General features: G+C 46.2%; 1 protein-coding gene across 2 annotated transcripts in view; it reads left to right on the top strand.

Annotated features, from left to right (window-relative positions):
- The window catches only part of MTOR (mechanistic target of rapamycin kinase), a 155,978-nt gene that overhangs the window by 118,016 nt on the left and 24,289 nt on the right, over positions 1 to 13,673 (top strand). For both annotated transcript variants that reach the window (XM_074380054.1, XM_010346531.3), the window contains exons 35-39: positions 3,376 to 3,501; positions 3,602 to 3,733; positions 8,582 to 8,697; positions 10,563 to 10,680; positions 13,328 to 13,576. In XM_074380054.1, the coding sequence (XP_074236155.1) occupies positions 3,376 to 3,501; positions 3,602 to 3,733; positions 8,582 to 8,697; positions 10,563 to 10,680; positions 13,328 to 13,576 (741 nt within the window). The remainder of the gene's footprint in view (positions 1 to 3,375; positions 3,502 to 3,601; positions 3,734 to 8,581; positions 8,698 to 10,562; positions 10,681 to 13,327; positions 13,577 to 13,673) is intronic.

Below are 13,673 nucleotides of genomic sequence, written 5' to 3'. Positions count from 1 at the left end.
TCTGTACTCCAGTCTGGGCAACAGAGTGAGACTCCATCTCAGAAAAAAAAAAAAGTTCACTTGACTCTCTGCAGTTGTTAGATATAAAATTAGCTTAAGCCCCTTTGATAATTAATTTGCCTTTTTTTAAATTATAAATAATTTGTGACCAGGCACAGTGGCTCATGCCTGTAATCCCAGGACTTTGTGAGGCCGAGGCGGGTGGATCGCTTGAGGTCAGGAATTCAGGACCAGGCTGGCCAACATGGCAAAACTCCATCTCTACTAAAAATAGAAAAATTAGCCAGGCGTCATGGCACACACCTGTAGTCCCAGCTACTCAGGAGGCTGAGGCAGGAGAATTCTTTGAACCTGGGAGTCAGGGGTTGCAGTGAGCCAAGATTGCACCACTGCCCTCCAGCCTGAATGACAAGAGCAGTTTCATCTATAATCCCAACACATTGGGAGACTGAGGCAGGCAGATAGCTTAAGCCCAGGAGTTTAAGACCAGCCTTGGCAACCTGGTGAAATCCTGTCTCTACAAAAAAAAAATACATAAATTAGCCAGGGATGATGATACGCACCTGTAGTCCCAGCTACTCAGGAGGTTGAGGCAGTAGGATCACTTGAACTGGGAGGCTGAGGCTGCCATGAGCCATGATTGTGCCACTATACTCCAGCTGAGGCAACAGAGTGAGACCCTGTCAAAAAAAAAAAAAAAAAGAATTTCTAAGTGTAACTGAATGAGGCACTTCCTCTTCTGTGTTACTTTTTGATCTGAGACAAGTAGAAATGAAGAAGAAAGAATCTAAGAGGCCAACATACAGGGTATCTCGACGGTCCTTTTGTTTTTGTTTTTTTTTTCTCAGAAGTCTTAATGCAGGTTTAGGCTTTAATAACTTCAGAAATAGAAATGCTACTAACTTAAAAACAATGTCACTTGAAATTCTCCCCCACCACCCAGCCCATACTGGAGTGTAGTGACACGATCTCGGCTCCCTGCACCTCTGCCTCCTGGCTTCAAGCAGTGCTCCTGCCTCAGCCTCCCTGTTGCTGGGATTGCAGGTGCCTGCCACCACACCTGGCTATTTTTTGTACTTTTAGTAGAGACGGGGTTTCACCATGTTGGCCAGGCTGGTCTTGAACTCCTGACCTTGTGATCCACCCGCCTCAGCTTCCCAAAGTGCTGGGATTACAGGCGTGAGCCACCATACCTGGCTGAAAATTATTTAAACTTCTTTAGGTTTAATTCAGTTTTGAACTTTGAATGATATATTTTAAATTTAATTTCTTTGTCAGTGATAGTCATCATCAACCAGAAAGACTGAAGCAAAATTTTAATGTTAAAGATGCATTATGTGTTATTCATCATTCACAAAAGAAATAGAAATCAATAATTTAATTTATTTGATCCTCACTGTATCCCTCTGCAGTTGGTACTGTTTTTTTTCACTCTACAGATCTGTCAGAGGTTAAGTGATTTGCCCAAAGTCACATAGATAGCAAGTGACAGAGTCAGGATTCAAGCTCCAAACCCCATGATATACCCAGCCCACGCCTGGCTAATTTTTACATTTCAAACTACTGAGTCTCTCAAACTACTGAGAAGTCTCTAAGGGCAAAGGTCCCCATACCCATGAAGCACAGCAGGAGGTGAGGGATGGGCAAGCTCCACCTCCTGTCAGATCAGCAGCCACGTTAGATTCTCATAGGAGCATGAACCCTATTATGAACTGCACATACAAGGGATCTAGGTTGCATGCTCCTTGTGAGAATCTAATGCCTGATGATCTGAGGCAGAACAATTTCATCCAACAACCATCCCCCCCCACCCAAGTGAGGGAATAATTGTCTTCCACAAAACTAGTTCCTGGTGCCACAAAGGTTGGAGACCACTGCCTAAGGATATTTCACTCACAGTGCCCTTAACCTGAGAAAGTTAAGATTCTATCAGCAAATCTTTGTGTTTCACAGTGAATTTGGCTGTGGCTTGCAGGGAACTTAAAATGTGTCAGAAGGCCAAGCACCGTGACTCATGCCTGTAATCACAGAACTTTGGGAGTCCAGGTGGGTGGATCACTTAAGGTCAGGAGTTGGAGACCAGCCTTGCCAACATGGTGAAACATCATCTCTATTAAAAATACAAAAAAAAGGCCGGGCGCGGTGGCTCACGCCTGTAATCCCAGCACTTTGGGAGACCGAGGCGGGTGGATCACGAGGTCAAGAGATTGAGACCATCCTGGTCAACAAGGTGAAACCCCATCTCTACTAAAAATAAAAAAATTAGCTGGGCATGGAGACGCGTGCCTGTAATTCCAGCTACTCGGGAGGCTGAGGCAGGAGAATTGTTTGAACCCAGGAGGCGGAGGTTGCGGTGAGCCGAGATCGCACCATTGCACTCCAGCCTGGGTAACAAGAGCGAAACTCCGTCTCAAAAAAAAAATACAAAAAAAGTCCAGGCATGGTGGCTCATGCGTATAATCCCAGCGCTCTGCAAGGCTGAGACGGGATGACAAGGTTAGGAGTTCAAGACCAGCCTGGCCAAGATGTTGAAACTCCAACTCTACTAAAAATACAAAAATTAGCTGGGTGTGGGCTGGGCATAGTGGCTCATGCTTGTAATCCCAGCACTTTGGGATCCCAGGGCAGGCAGATCACAAGGTCAAGAGATCAAGACCATCCTGGCTAACATGGTGAAACCCCATCTCTACTAAAAATACAAAAATTAGCTGGGTGTGATGGCGCATGCCTGTAATCCCAGCTACTCAGGAGGCTGAGGCCGAACCACTTGAACCCAGGAGGCGGAAGTTGCAGTGAGTTGAGCTTGTACTATTGCACTCTATCCTAGGCAACAATACCAAAACTCTGTCTCAAAAAAAAAAAAAAAAAAAAAAAATTTAGCCGCCAGGCATAGTGGCTCACGCCTGTAATCCCAGCACTTTGGGAGGCCGAGGCAGGTAGAATACGAGGTCAGGAGTTCAAGACCAGTCTGGCCAAGATGGTGAAACCCCCGTCTCTACTAAAAATATTTTTAAAATTAGCCAGGTGTAGTGGCAGGCACCTGTAATCCCAGCTACTCAGGAGGCTGAGGTAGAGAATTGCTTAAACCTGGGAGACGGAGGTTGCAGTGAGCCAAGATTGCACCACTGCACTCCAGCCTGGGTGACAGAGTGAGACTCCAACTCAAAAAAATTAGCTGGGTGTGATGGTGGGTACCTGTAATCCCAGCTACTGGGGAGGGTAAGGCAGGAGAACCACTCGAACCCAGGGGGCGGAAGTTGCAGTGAGCAGAGATCGTGCCATTGCGCTCCAGCCTGGGCAATAGAGCAAGACTCTGCCTCAGAAACAAAAAATGTATCAGAAGACATATCTAATCTTCCTTTCCAAATGTTCTAGGGCTGCCAGCGTATCGTAGAGGACTGGCAGAAAATCCTTATGGTGCGGTCCCTTGTGGTCAGCCCTCATGAGGACATGAGAACCTGGCTCAAGTATGCAAGCCTGTGCGGCAAGAGTGGCAGGCTGGTGAGTGACACCCCATCCACCCACGTGGACAGGTAGTGGGCCCATTGTGCCCCTGGGCTGAACAGTTCTGTCTGTAACCCACTGCCTCTTGTTTTTAAAGGCTCTTGCTCATAAAACCTTAGTGTTGCTCCTGGGAGTTGATCCGTCTCGGCAACTTGACCATCCTCTGCCGACAGTTCACCCTCAGGTGACCTATGCCTACATGAAAAACATGTGGAAGAGTGCTCGCAAGGTCTGTATCGGATGCTTCCAGAACAGACCACCTTCTCCAGAATGCCCACCTAATCTGCTTCCCTCTGCCTCCTCAAGACCTGAAAAGAAACAGGTTTAAACAACCTACTCACAATGTCAGGGAGTCTCTTCCTGTTATGAAGCCATTTGGCCTGATTTCATAAAGTGAATCATAGTTGAAGAGATTCATGTATACAATAGATCAAACCAATGAATGTGACCACAGTTAAATGTATTTGTATCTACAAAGTGCTGGGACCTAGGAAAGGCACACTTTCTACCCCTAAGAGAAGATGGGCTGTTTGGTACAAAAAAGAGCAGATTTGTGAATATGTAGACTAGAACTTTCACAAGACCAGTTTGGGTTTTTCAGACTTCTGGTCTCCTCTCCTGTCATCAGTTTGGATTCAGAAGGAATAATATGCAGGGTATAATACTGAAACCAGGAGTGAAAATTATCTTGAAGCCAATGTAGCATTCCTCAGACTTTATTTACAGACAAGCCCTTGGGAAATAGATGTGGCTCCTGGTTTGGGTTTTGTTGTTTTGTTGTTGTTGTTGTTGTTTTTGTTGTTGTTGTTGTTTTTGCTTTAAGCAATCTCCCTGGATGATGGTGAGGATTAATAAACAGCAGGCCCTGGAGGCAAAGTCATCACCTGCTTCGGTTTCCCCTTCATCCTTCTTACCAAAAGGAAGAGGGTGTCCCACTGGCCTTCTCTCCCCATTGTGACCCCCACAATGTGGTGCCTAAGATGAAAGAGGAATAAAACCCAGCCACTGGAGCCTCTGGTGTGGGAGGATCTCATAAAATAGAAGTTGTGTTTCTGCTGAGGCCATACTTGTGAGATCTGGGGACTGAGGCTAGAAATTGACTCATTTTATAGATGAGTTATTCAGTGTGGCTATGAATACCACCCAGAGTGGCATCAGCCAGCCTGTACCCAGGCAGCTGGTCTTTGGGATTTACTGCAATACTAATGACCTGAGTTACTAATGACCTAAGTTTCCTTCTTCAAATGTGCAGCTTGGAGATTTTGTTTTTGTTGTTTTGTTTTATTTTTCAGTCTCTGTGAGCCTCCCAGGCCAGAGCATTTCTGATTCAAAGCCTGACCTCCTCCAGGCAAATGAGAAAAACAGAAGGTGCTGGATGTGAATATAGTCTGGTTTCCTTCCTATGTATAGCCTCCAAGTCTTTGAATGTCTTGCCGAAGGCAGGCCGAAGAAGCCTTTTGGGTAATATCTCAAGCAAGGAGTGGCTTCTTTCAAGATATGACCCCAGCCCATCTTCTCCATGGAATGGTCTTTCTTAGTAACCCAAATTCTGGTGGAATTAAAAATTAGGAAGCATTTAAAGTAAAGTGCTTGGACTTCAAGCCCAGAACTAGAGATGTCATATCTTCATGGTTAAAGAGCTACCCAAAGAAAACTGACTACTTAATAATTGTGCTGCTGAACAGGACACTGACTGAGCCTTACTTTCCTCCACTGTAAACAGGGATCAGGCTCTGCCTTGCCTGAGGCAAACGGAAGTATTAGTGGGAAAAGCAGTCCCTGTTACCCTGGAAGGCATCAGGCTATGGGTATATGTATCATGTTTTCCTAGACAAGACACTTCACAGTCCAGAGACAGGCTGGTCCTTCCGTAAAATTTCACTGAGCCAAGGCCATTGTTCTCACCCACAAACCACCCATGTAGTCTAGAACCAGAATATTGTGCCTAACTAAAATCCTGCAGGCCTGTGAGAAGCCCTGTCTTCCAAGTGACAGGTCCTTTACTTGTAAGAGGGAAAGAATCACTTTTCCCCCTTTTCATTTCCTGAGAATGCAGAAAACAAATTTTAAATGGAAAATTTTCAATTCCTTGAAAAGAAATTGCCTTGTACTATACAGTAGAAAGATGCTGGATTCTCTTACGCTGGATAAATGAAATACTGGTCTTCAAATCCAAACTTAATACCCAGCCTCCCCAGCTTTGGCGGTTTATTTTTTGTTCAGCTCCTTGTTAAGTCCACCAGAGAGTTTAAACCCAGTGTCTGGATTGTCAATGACAGGTAGCTTATGGGCTCTGAAAACCACCTAGCATCAGAGTTCCTAGTTTAGCTCCTACCTGCATGATGTCCTTAGTGATCACACTGAGTTATCAATCACCTTTTTAGTGATTGAGTTTTTTTACTACTGCCTCCCAATTTTTTTTTTTTTTTAATCAGATTTAAAACAGGCACAGTGGCTCACACCTATAATCCCAGAGCTTTGGAAGGCCAAGATGGGTGGATCACCTGAGGTCGGGAGTTTGAGACAAGCCTGGCCAACATGGTAAAACCCCATCTCTACCAAAAATACAAAAATTGCCAGGCGTGGTGACAGCTGCGTATAATCCCAGCTACTTGGAAGTCTGAGGAAGGAGAATCGCTTGAACCCGGGAGGTGGAGGTTGCAGTGAGCCAGGATCATGCCACTGCACTCCAGCCTGGGTGACGAGAGTGAAACTCAGTTTCAAAAAAAAAATCTGATTTAAGACTGGTCAATGTAGTTAGTTCTCCTAGAAGAAAAACTAAAGGGTGGTTCACACCTCTAATCCCAGCACTTTGGGAAACCATGGTGGGAGGATTGCTTGACCCCAGGAAGTTGAGACCACCCTGGGCAACATAGCAAGACCCCATCTCTACGAAAAATTCAAATTAACGGCATGGTGGTATGTGCCTGTAGTTCCAGCTACTGGGAGGCTGAGGCAGGAGGATCACTTGAGCACAAGTGTTCAAGTCTGCAGTGAGCTATAATTGCACCACTGCACTCCAGCCTGGGTAACAGAGTGAAACCCTGTCTCTAAAGAAATAAAAATTTAAATTAAAAAAAATAATAAAAGTTAAAGGAAGATTTATCGCTTCCAAAGTGTGGGATGCTGACGTGGTTCATTTTTCAAAGCTGGTAGTGAGTGATAGAACTCTGCGAAGGCAGATGTCTGAGGGAAACAGGTGTCTAAAGTGTTGGAACAGCTGTGTGCCTGCCCTGTCCTCATGCATGGATTAGCTGCCTGATCAGTTGTTCGTCATGTCATTCTGGCTCTGAGTTAAACCCCATCCCTTCATACCAATTAATTCCTTATATTGAAAAGCATCTGAGGTTGGTTCTGGCCCCCAAGCCAGAGAGTTGTATTTTCCTTCAAGGCCATCATCACTGACGTGGTTGGTGTTTGTTTGTTTTTTGAGATAGAGTTTCTCTCTTGTCACCCAAGCTGGAGTGCAATGGCACGATCTTGGCTCACTGCAACCTCCGCCTCCCAGGTTCAAGCGATTCTTCTTCCTCAGCCTCCTGAGTAGCTGGGATTACAGGTGGGTGCCACCATGCCCAGCAATTTTTGTATTTTTGGTAGAGATGGGGTTTCACTGTGTTGGCCAGGCTGATCTCAAACCCCTGACCTCAGGTGATCCACCCACCTCGGCCTCCCAAAGTGCTTGGATTACAGGAGTGACCTACAGTGCCTGGCATTTTTTTTTTTCGAGACAGTTTCATTCTGTCTGTTGCCCAGGTTGGAGTACAGTGGCATGATCTTGGCTCACTGCAACTTCTGCCTCCTAGGTTCAAGCTATTCTGCCTCAGCCTCCCAAATAGCTGAGATTATAGGTGCTTGCCACAGTGCTCAGCTAATTTTTGTATTTTTAATAGAGACAGGTTTCGCCATGTTGGCTGGGCTGGTCTTGGACTCCTGACTTCAGGTGATCCACCTGCCTCGGCCTCCCGAGGTGCTGGGATTACAGGTGTGAGCCACCACGCCCTGCTGACAGGTTTCTAGTTAAAACAGACAAAAATACCTCTTATATGATTTACCGTAAGGAAAACTGTTGTTTACCTAAAGCCCTGATTTTGTCCTTCTTCTGCAGCACAGAACACATTGCCTCTTTTTCACATTCTCTCATGTAATGTTTCCGTTCCCTGTGTTAGCACATTTCAATTTTGCCATTTTTCCATTTGAGCTTTTGATGTTTGTACCTTCTGTCTATGTCCATCCTTGGAGCCCCTTATTATTATTTTTGTCTCTATGTGTGAGTTTCCCCCCTCCCCCATAAAAACCAGAAAAGATTTTTTCGTTTAAAAATGGTATGGACCCCATTTATCAAGATGCTGATTGGACTGGATGTTGCATGTTTGTATAGTACTCCCAGATCTGTGATTCTGTCTTCAGTTCAGCTGTCTGTTCCTGACTCACATGCGCTCTGCTCACTTTGTGTACAAGCTCACAGTGTAAATAGATCTAGCTGCTTTAGGATGCTCTGGAGATTTTGCCCCTAAGCCACCCAATTCAATCAGATGTCTGCTGAGCTGGTATCTTCTCCCTATTCCACATGAATGCATGAGGGTCTTCACCCCAGCTCTGTGTTCTTACTTGGGTGCTATCTGATTTTTAAATCTATACTTTTTGCTCTGCTGGAGTGTCCAAGGTACCCTGGTGTTGTAAACAAATAACAAAGTTTTATTAGCCTGAAACAATTCCCATAAGCCTAACATCCCCCAGGGTAACATATTGATAGTGAAGTAAGCAGTTGTTTCAGATTACTTCATAGGAATTGTTATTTGGGGTAGCCAGGCATGAAACTTTGCCAGGGCTTATAAAACTGATAATTATAGTTGGCAAGGGAGAGCCAAGACTTGAGTTTAATAAGTCATGAACCTTTTCGAAAAGTCCAGCCGTCTCCCAGCATCATGCTGGTCCTCTGTCTATGGGATCGTCATCCTGTCCTCTAGGGTGTTCTGTTTGGAGAAGGGTTGACTCGTGCCGATCAGATGAATGGTGGCTCCTTTCCTTTGAAGTTGGGCTGCATGCCAAGTGCTTCTGTGCCTTTGTCCTGTTACAGATCGATGCCTTCCAGCACATGCAGCATTTTGTCCAGACCATGCAGCAACAGGCCCAGCATGCCATCGCTACTGAGGACCAGCAGCATAAGCAGGAACTGCACAAGCTCATGGCCCGGTGAGGTCCCTAATGACCTGGGGCAAGTCACATTCCAGCCCTACCATCCTAGCAGCTTCTGCAGCAAGGAGGAGTTCAAGGTTTCTTGGGTGGCTGATTGCTGACATGTCTCATTCCTTTTCCAGTAGGGATCCCAGGCACCCACCAAATCGTGCTGCTCCAAAGTCTCTGCCACTTGCTTTCTTAGGTTCAGCGGCCTAAGAGCACCCGTGTGTTGTTCTCCTGGCATCTGGCTACAGAGTTAGAGTCCTTGTTTTCAAATGTCAGATATGCTGCCTCCCTTTTTTTTTTTTTTTTTTTTTCTCATTTTATTTTTTTTCTTTGAGATGGTCTTGCTCTGTCACCCAGGCTAGAGTACAGCATTGATCTCCCAGGCTCAAGCAATCCTCCCACCTGTTTCACAAGTAGCTACAGGCACATGCCACCACACTGGCTAGTTTTTTATAGAAATGAGGTCTCTACAAAAAACAGGCATGGAGCCTGCATTTCCCGCTACAAGTTTAATGTTGCCCAGGCTGGTCTCAAACTCTTGGCCTCCAGCCAGCCTCCCTCCATGGCCTCTCAAAGTGCTGGGATCATAGGTGTCAGCCACTGCACCACCCTATGCTGCAGATTTGATGTTTGACTTCAAAGAAGTTACTTGACCTCTCTATGCCTCCGTTATCAATATAAAGGGATAGGAAAGAGATAGTTTCTATCTCCTAGGGTGGTGTAAAGTAGTGTGAGGATTAATGCAAAGCATTTCAAGCAGTACCTGGAATATAGTAGCCGTCAGTAAATGTGGGCTAATCTCATTACAAAGAATGGAGGAGAAGGGAGGCTGGGCATGGTGGCTCACGCCTGTAATCTGAGCACTTTGGGAGGCCGAGGCGGGTGGATCATGAGATCAGGAGTTCAAGACCAGCCTGGCCAATATGGCGAAACTCTGTCTCTACTAAAAATGCAAAAATGAGCCAGGCGTGGTGGCACACGAATCCCAGCTACTCCGGACACTGAGGCCAGACAATTGCTTGAATCTGGGAGGTGGAGGTTCCAGTGAGCCAAGATCACACCACTGTACTCCAGCCTGGGCAACAGAGCAAGACTGTGTCTCAGAAAAAAAAAAAAAAAAAGAATGGAGGGGAAGGGAAAAGTAATGGAGAAGCTATATAGCAATCAATAAGAGAATTCTCAACAACTGTCACCCACCAAAATTGGAATTCGCTGTAAAGCCTGGCAGAAAAAAAATAAGTCCATACGGACCTACCTGTACCAGGTACTTGGTTATGCTGTCATTGAGAGACAAAGGTCTTCTTTAGAAAGAAAGAGAGAGAGAGAGAAAGAAAGAAAAAGAAAAGAGAGACAAAGGTCAAAATATAAAGATATCTTTTTTTTTTTTTGAGACGGAGTTTCGCTTTTGTTACCCAGGCTGGAGTGCAATGGCGCGATCTCGGCTCACCGCAACCTCCGCCTCCTGGGTTCAAGCAATTCTCCTGCCTCAGCCTCCTGAGTAGCTGGGATTACAGGCACGCACCACCATGCCCAGCTAATTTTTTGTATTTTTAGTAGAGACGGGGTTTCACCATGTTGACCAGGATGGTCTCGATCTCTCGACCTTGTGATCCACCCGCCTCAGCCTCCCAAAGTGCTGGGATTACAGGCTTGAGCCACCGCGCCCGGCCGAGAAAGATATCTTAAAAATGTATTCCAAAAGCTCTTCTCCTTTCTTCCATATGGCTGAAAATTTTGCTAGCTCCTTCACATTGCCTCCTGAGAACAAGAGTAAATACCAGAAGGACTTCAGTGTCCCCCTAACAATTTGTGGTCCTCTTAGGAGGGCTGTTTTGAGGAGGGAGCATCATGGGGGCTTGTTTCTCTGCTTCCAGATGCTTCCTGAAACTTGGAGAGTGGCAGCTGAATCTACAGGGCATCAACGAGAGCACAATCCCCAAAGTGCTGCAGTACTACAGCGCTGCCACAGAACACGACCGCAGCTGGTACAAGGTGATCAGAAGTAGGGCCCCCTGTGAGACCCAGCACCCTGGCAGGCTTCCCCATGTCCTCCTGTGTGCTTGTGGTCACAGCCGAGCTTCTGTGGAGCTAGGCTGATGCTATGAATTTGCTTCTTGAGTCCCTGGAGCCTGTCTGTCCAAGGCCCAGGAAACCCGCGTCTCCCCCTACAAGTTTAATTAATACAGAAAGACTGATTATTGTGAGAAATACTTGTTACGTGATTATTGTGTGTGTGTGTGTGTGTGTGTGTGTGTGTGTGTGTGTGTGTGTTGCTGGGGATTGCTGCTGTCTAATAGACTCTGAGCCGCTTATTTTCCTGGGAGCATCTGGACACATGGTTAATCTCTCGAGCATCATCTCTTGGGTCATCTGTTCCTGCTCAGCATTTTTCTGATTTCCATCCTTGCCTGCTCCTCAGCTAAGAACTTAAGTTTGTTTTTATTGGAAAGATCCAAGTAACATCCTGTTATGTTACAGGAAACTTTTCAAAAAGATAAACAGAATTAGAAAATATATAAAAGGCTGGGCACAGTGGCTCACGCTTGTAATCCCAGTACTTTGGGAGGCGGAGGTGGGCAGATCACGAGGTCAGGAGATCAAGACCATCCTGGCCAACATGGTGAAACCTCATCTCTACTAAAATACAAAAAATTAGCTGGTTGTGGTGGTGGGCGCCTGTAGTACCAGTTACTCGGGAGGCTGAGGCAGGAGAATCGCTTGAATCTGGGAGGTAGAGGTTGCAATGAGCCGAGATCATGCCACTGCACTCCAGCCTGGTGACAGAGACTGCATCTCAAAAAAAAAAGTGTGTGTGTGTGTGCGCGCGCGCGTGTGTGTGTAAAAGATGTGATTGATGGAGGGGTGATTTTTGGAAGTATATGTCTTTGGTGAGAATACACATTCTGATTTCTTTTTGAGAGGCATCCTGGTAACTGCTTGGTGTGGCAGATGTCACTGATGTCTTTCCAGTATCTCCTTGGCTTGCTAATACTTTCTGAATTAATCCCTCTGAAATCTAAACTTGCATCTGAAGACTGCAGAAGCACTTACCTCTGTCAAAGCATGCTTCATTCTGTTTGAAAAATGCCTATTTTGTGATATGAGTAATAACTCTCTCTAGGACAGCTTGCATGTCCAAAGCTGGAAAATACATCCAGTTAACACTTTATTGGCTGAAAGCTTACTAATCAGAATTGTCTTCTAACCAGAGTCACTTTTCTTCATTTAGCTTTTAGGAAGTAAGCAAATAACAAGAAAAAAGCTGATTTCAGGAACTTTAGTTTTAGTTTTTAAAAGCATTTCCTAATGTGGGTTCCTTTGGCTTTATGATGTCTTCTGCCATCAACATCATGGCCCTGTGTGCATACCAGGACTGTTGGTCTTGTTCACCTTGACCCCAGGTCATTGCCAGGCACTAGCAGATATACAAGAGATATTTGTTGAATAAATGAAAGTATAAGAAAACTGCAACCTGGGTCATTATAGACTTCTTACTCATCAAGTAAAGGTAATTGTGATCAATCTATGCTGCTTAGATGAGAAAACAGATACATCTGTTTTTAAGGTTTTTGGTAAGGCATCCAAACAGATTTCCTGATTATTCAGAAAGTCCAGCTATCAGTGGGTCATGTAGTTTCCTTCTATCACTGCAAAGTTACCATGCCTAGAAGCAAACCCTGCCTCACACTCGCTGAACCGGGCAGTGGTACACTATAGAGCCACTGCCTCTCAGAACCCCAGAGAGAGAGAGTAGTCTTCCTTTATCCAAAGAAGCACCCAGGTTTCTTCCATCAAGCAGTGAGCACTGGTTCTTTGTCAGGAGCTGGGCTAGGTGTTGAGACCAGGAGGATGGGTGAGATTCTCTGTTACGCTGCTCCTGTGCTTTTCCTGTCTTCCTTTGTCCGCTATCTGGTGACCTGTCAAGACTTTGCTCCGCTGAAGTATTGTGATGACTGCTGCTTGCCCCTACTTCTGCTCTCCCCTAAATGTACACTCTATACCCAGTGCAGCTCTACTTCCCCAGAGTGAAGTGCCAGCCCTGTGGCCAAGCATGCCTGCTCCAAGTGTGGTTTGCTGTCCTCGCTCTCACTCGTCTGTGTGTATCCCCTGCTCAGTCACATCTATGGGCTTGTTTCCTGTGAGCCAATCTGCGCATCTCTGGCTTTAGTCTTCCCCTTGCCAAGAAGTCCCCACCACTGCCCTCTTGTTTCTCTCCTTGCCCTTCTGCAGCTGTCTTCCAGACCTACCCCCAAATCCCTTTTCTTGACAAAGCTTTCCAAATTCCTGTCCCTGCCACTCCCATTGTGCCTTGCAGAGTATCTGGGTCTTCAGGTTTGTGGTGAGCTCCTCTAGGAGGCCTGGGTCCCTTGAGGCAAGAGCTCTCTCCTGCTTCTCCTGCTGTGCCCTCCCCCAGCACACCCGCTACAGTCCTAACACTACATAGTTAGTGCTCCACCAAGTGAGTGGATCGCATGGAATTTAGTAAAACAGCCATTCCCGAATGTCTCCTTGAAGTGTTTGCTTTATGAACACAGACACGAGGTAGCAGCAGCTCTTCCTCAGCATTGACCTTACGCTCCTCTGAGCCCTGCTGTTGGTCACAGCTCTGGTGTCTGTCCTTGGCTTTCTCCCCACCTAGGCCTGGCATGCGTGGGCAGTGATGAACTTCGAAGCCGTGCTACACTACAAACATCAGAACCAAGCCCGCGACGAGAAGAAGAAACTGCGTCATGCCAGCGGGGCCAACATCACCAATGCCACCACTGCCGCCACCACGGCTGCCCCTGCCACCACCACTGCCAGCACCGAGGGCAGCAACAGTGAGAGTGAAGCCGAGAGCACTGAGAACAGCCCCACCCCATCGCCGCTGCAGAAGAAGGTCACTGAGGTACCCTTCCCTTCTTCCTTATTAACAACTGACCAAGGTGCCAGGCTCTCTGATAAATGGAATCATTGTTAAGCTTGAAAGGAACCTGAGGCTGTAT

Source organism: Saimiri boliviensis, chromosome 11, assembly GCF_048565385.1.
Source record: "Saimiri boliviensis isolate mSaiBol1 chromosome 11, mSaiBol1.pri, whole genome shotgun sequence".
Classification (NCBI taxonomy): domain Eukaryota; kingdom Metazoa; phylum Chordata; class Mammalia; order Primates; family Cebidae; genus Saimiri; species Saimiri boliviensis.
Note: the sequence above shows the minus strand (reverse complement) of the source record. Positions and strands in the feature narration are given on the sequence as shown.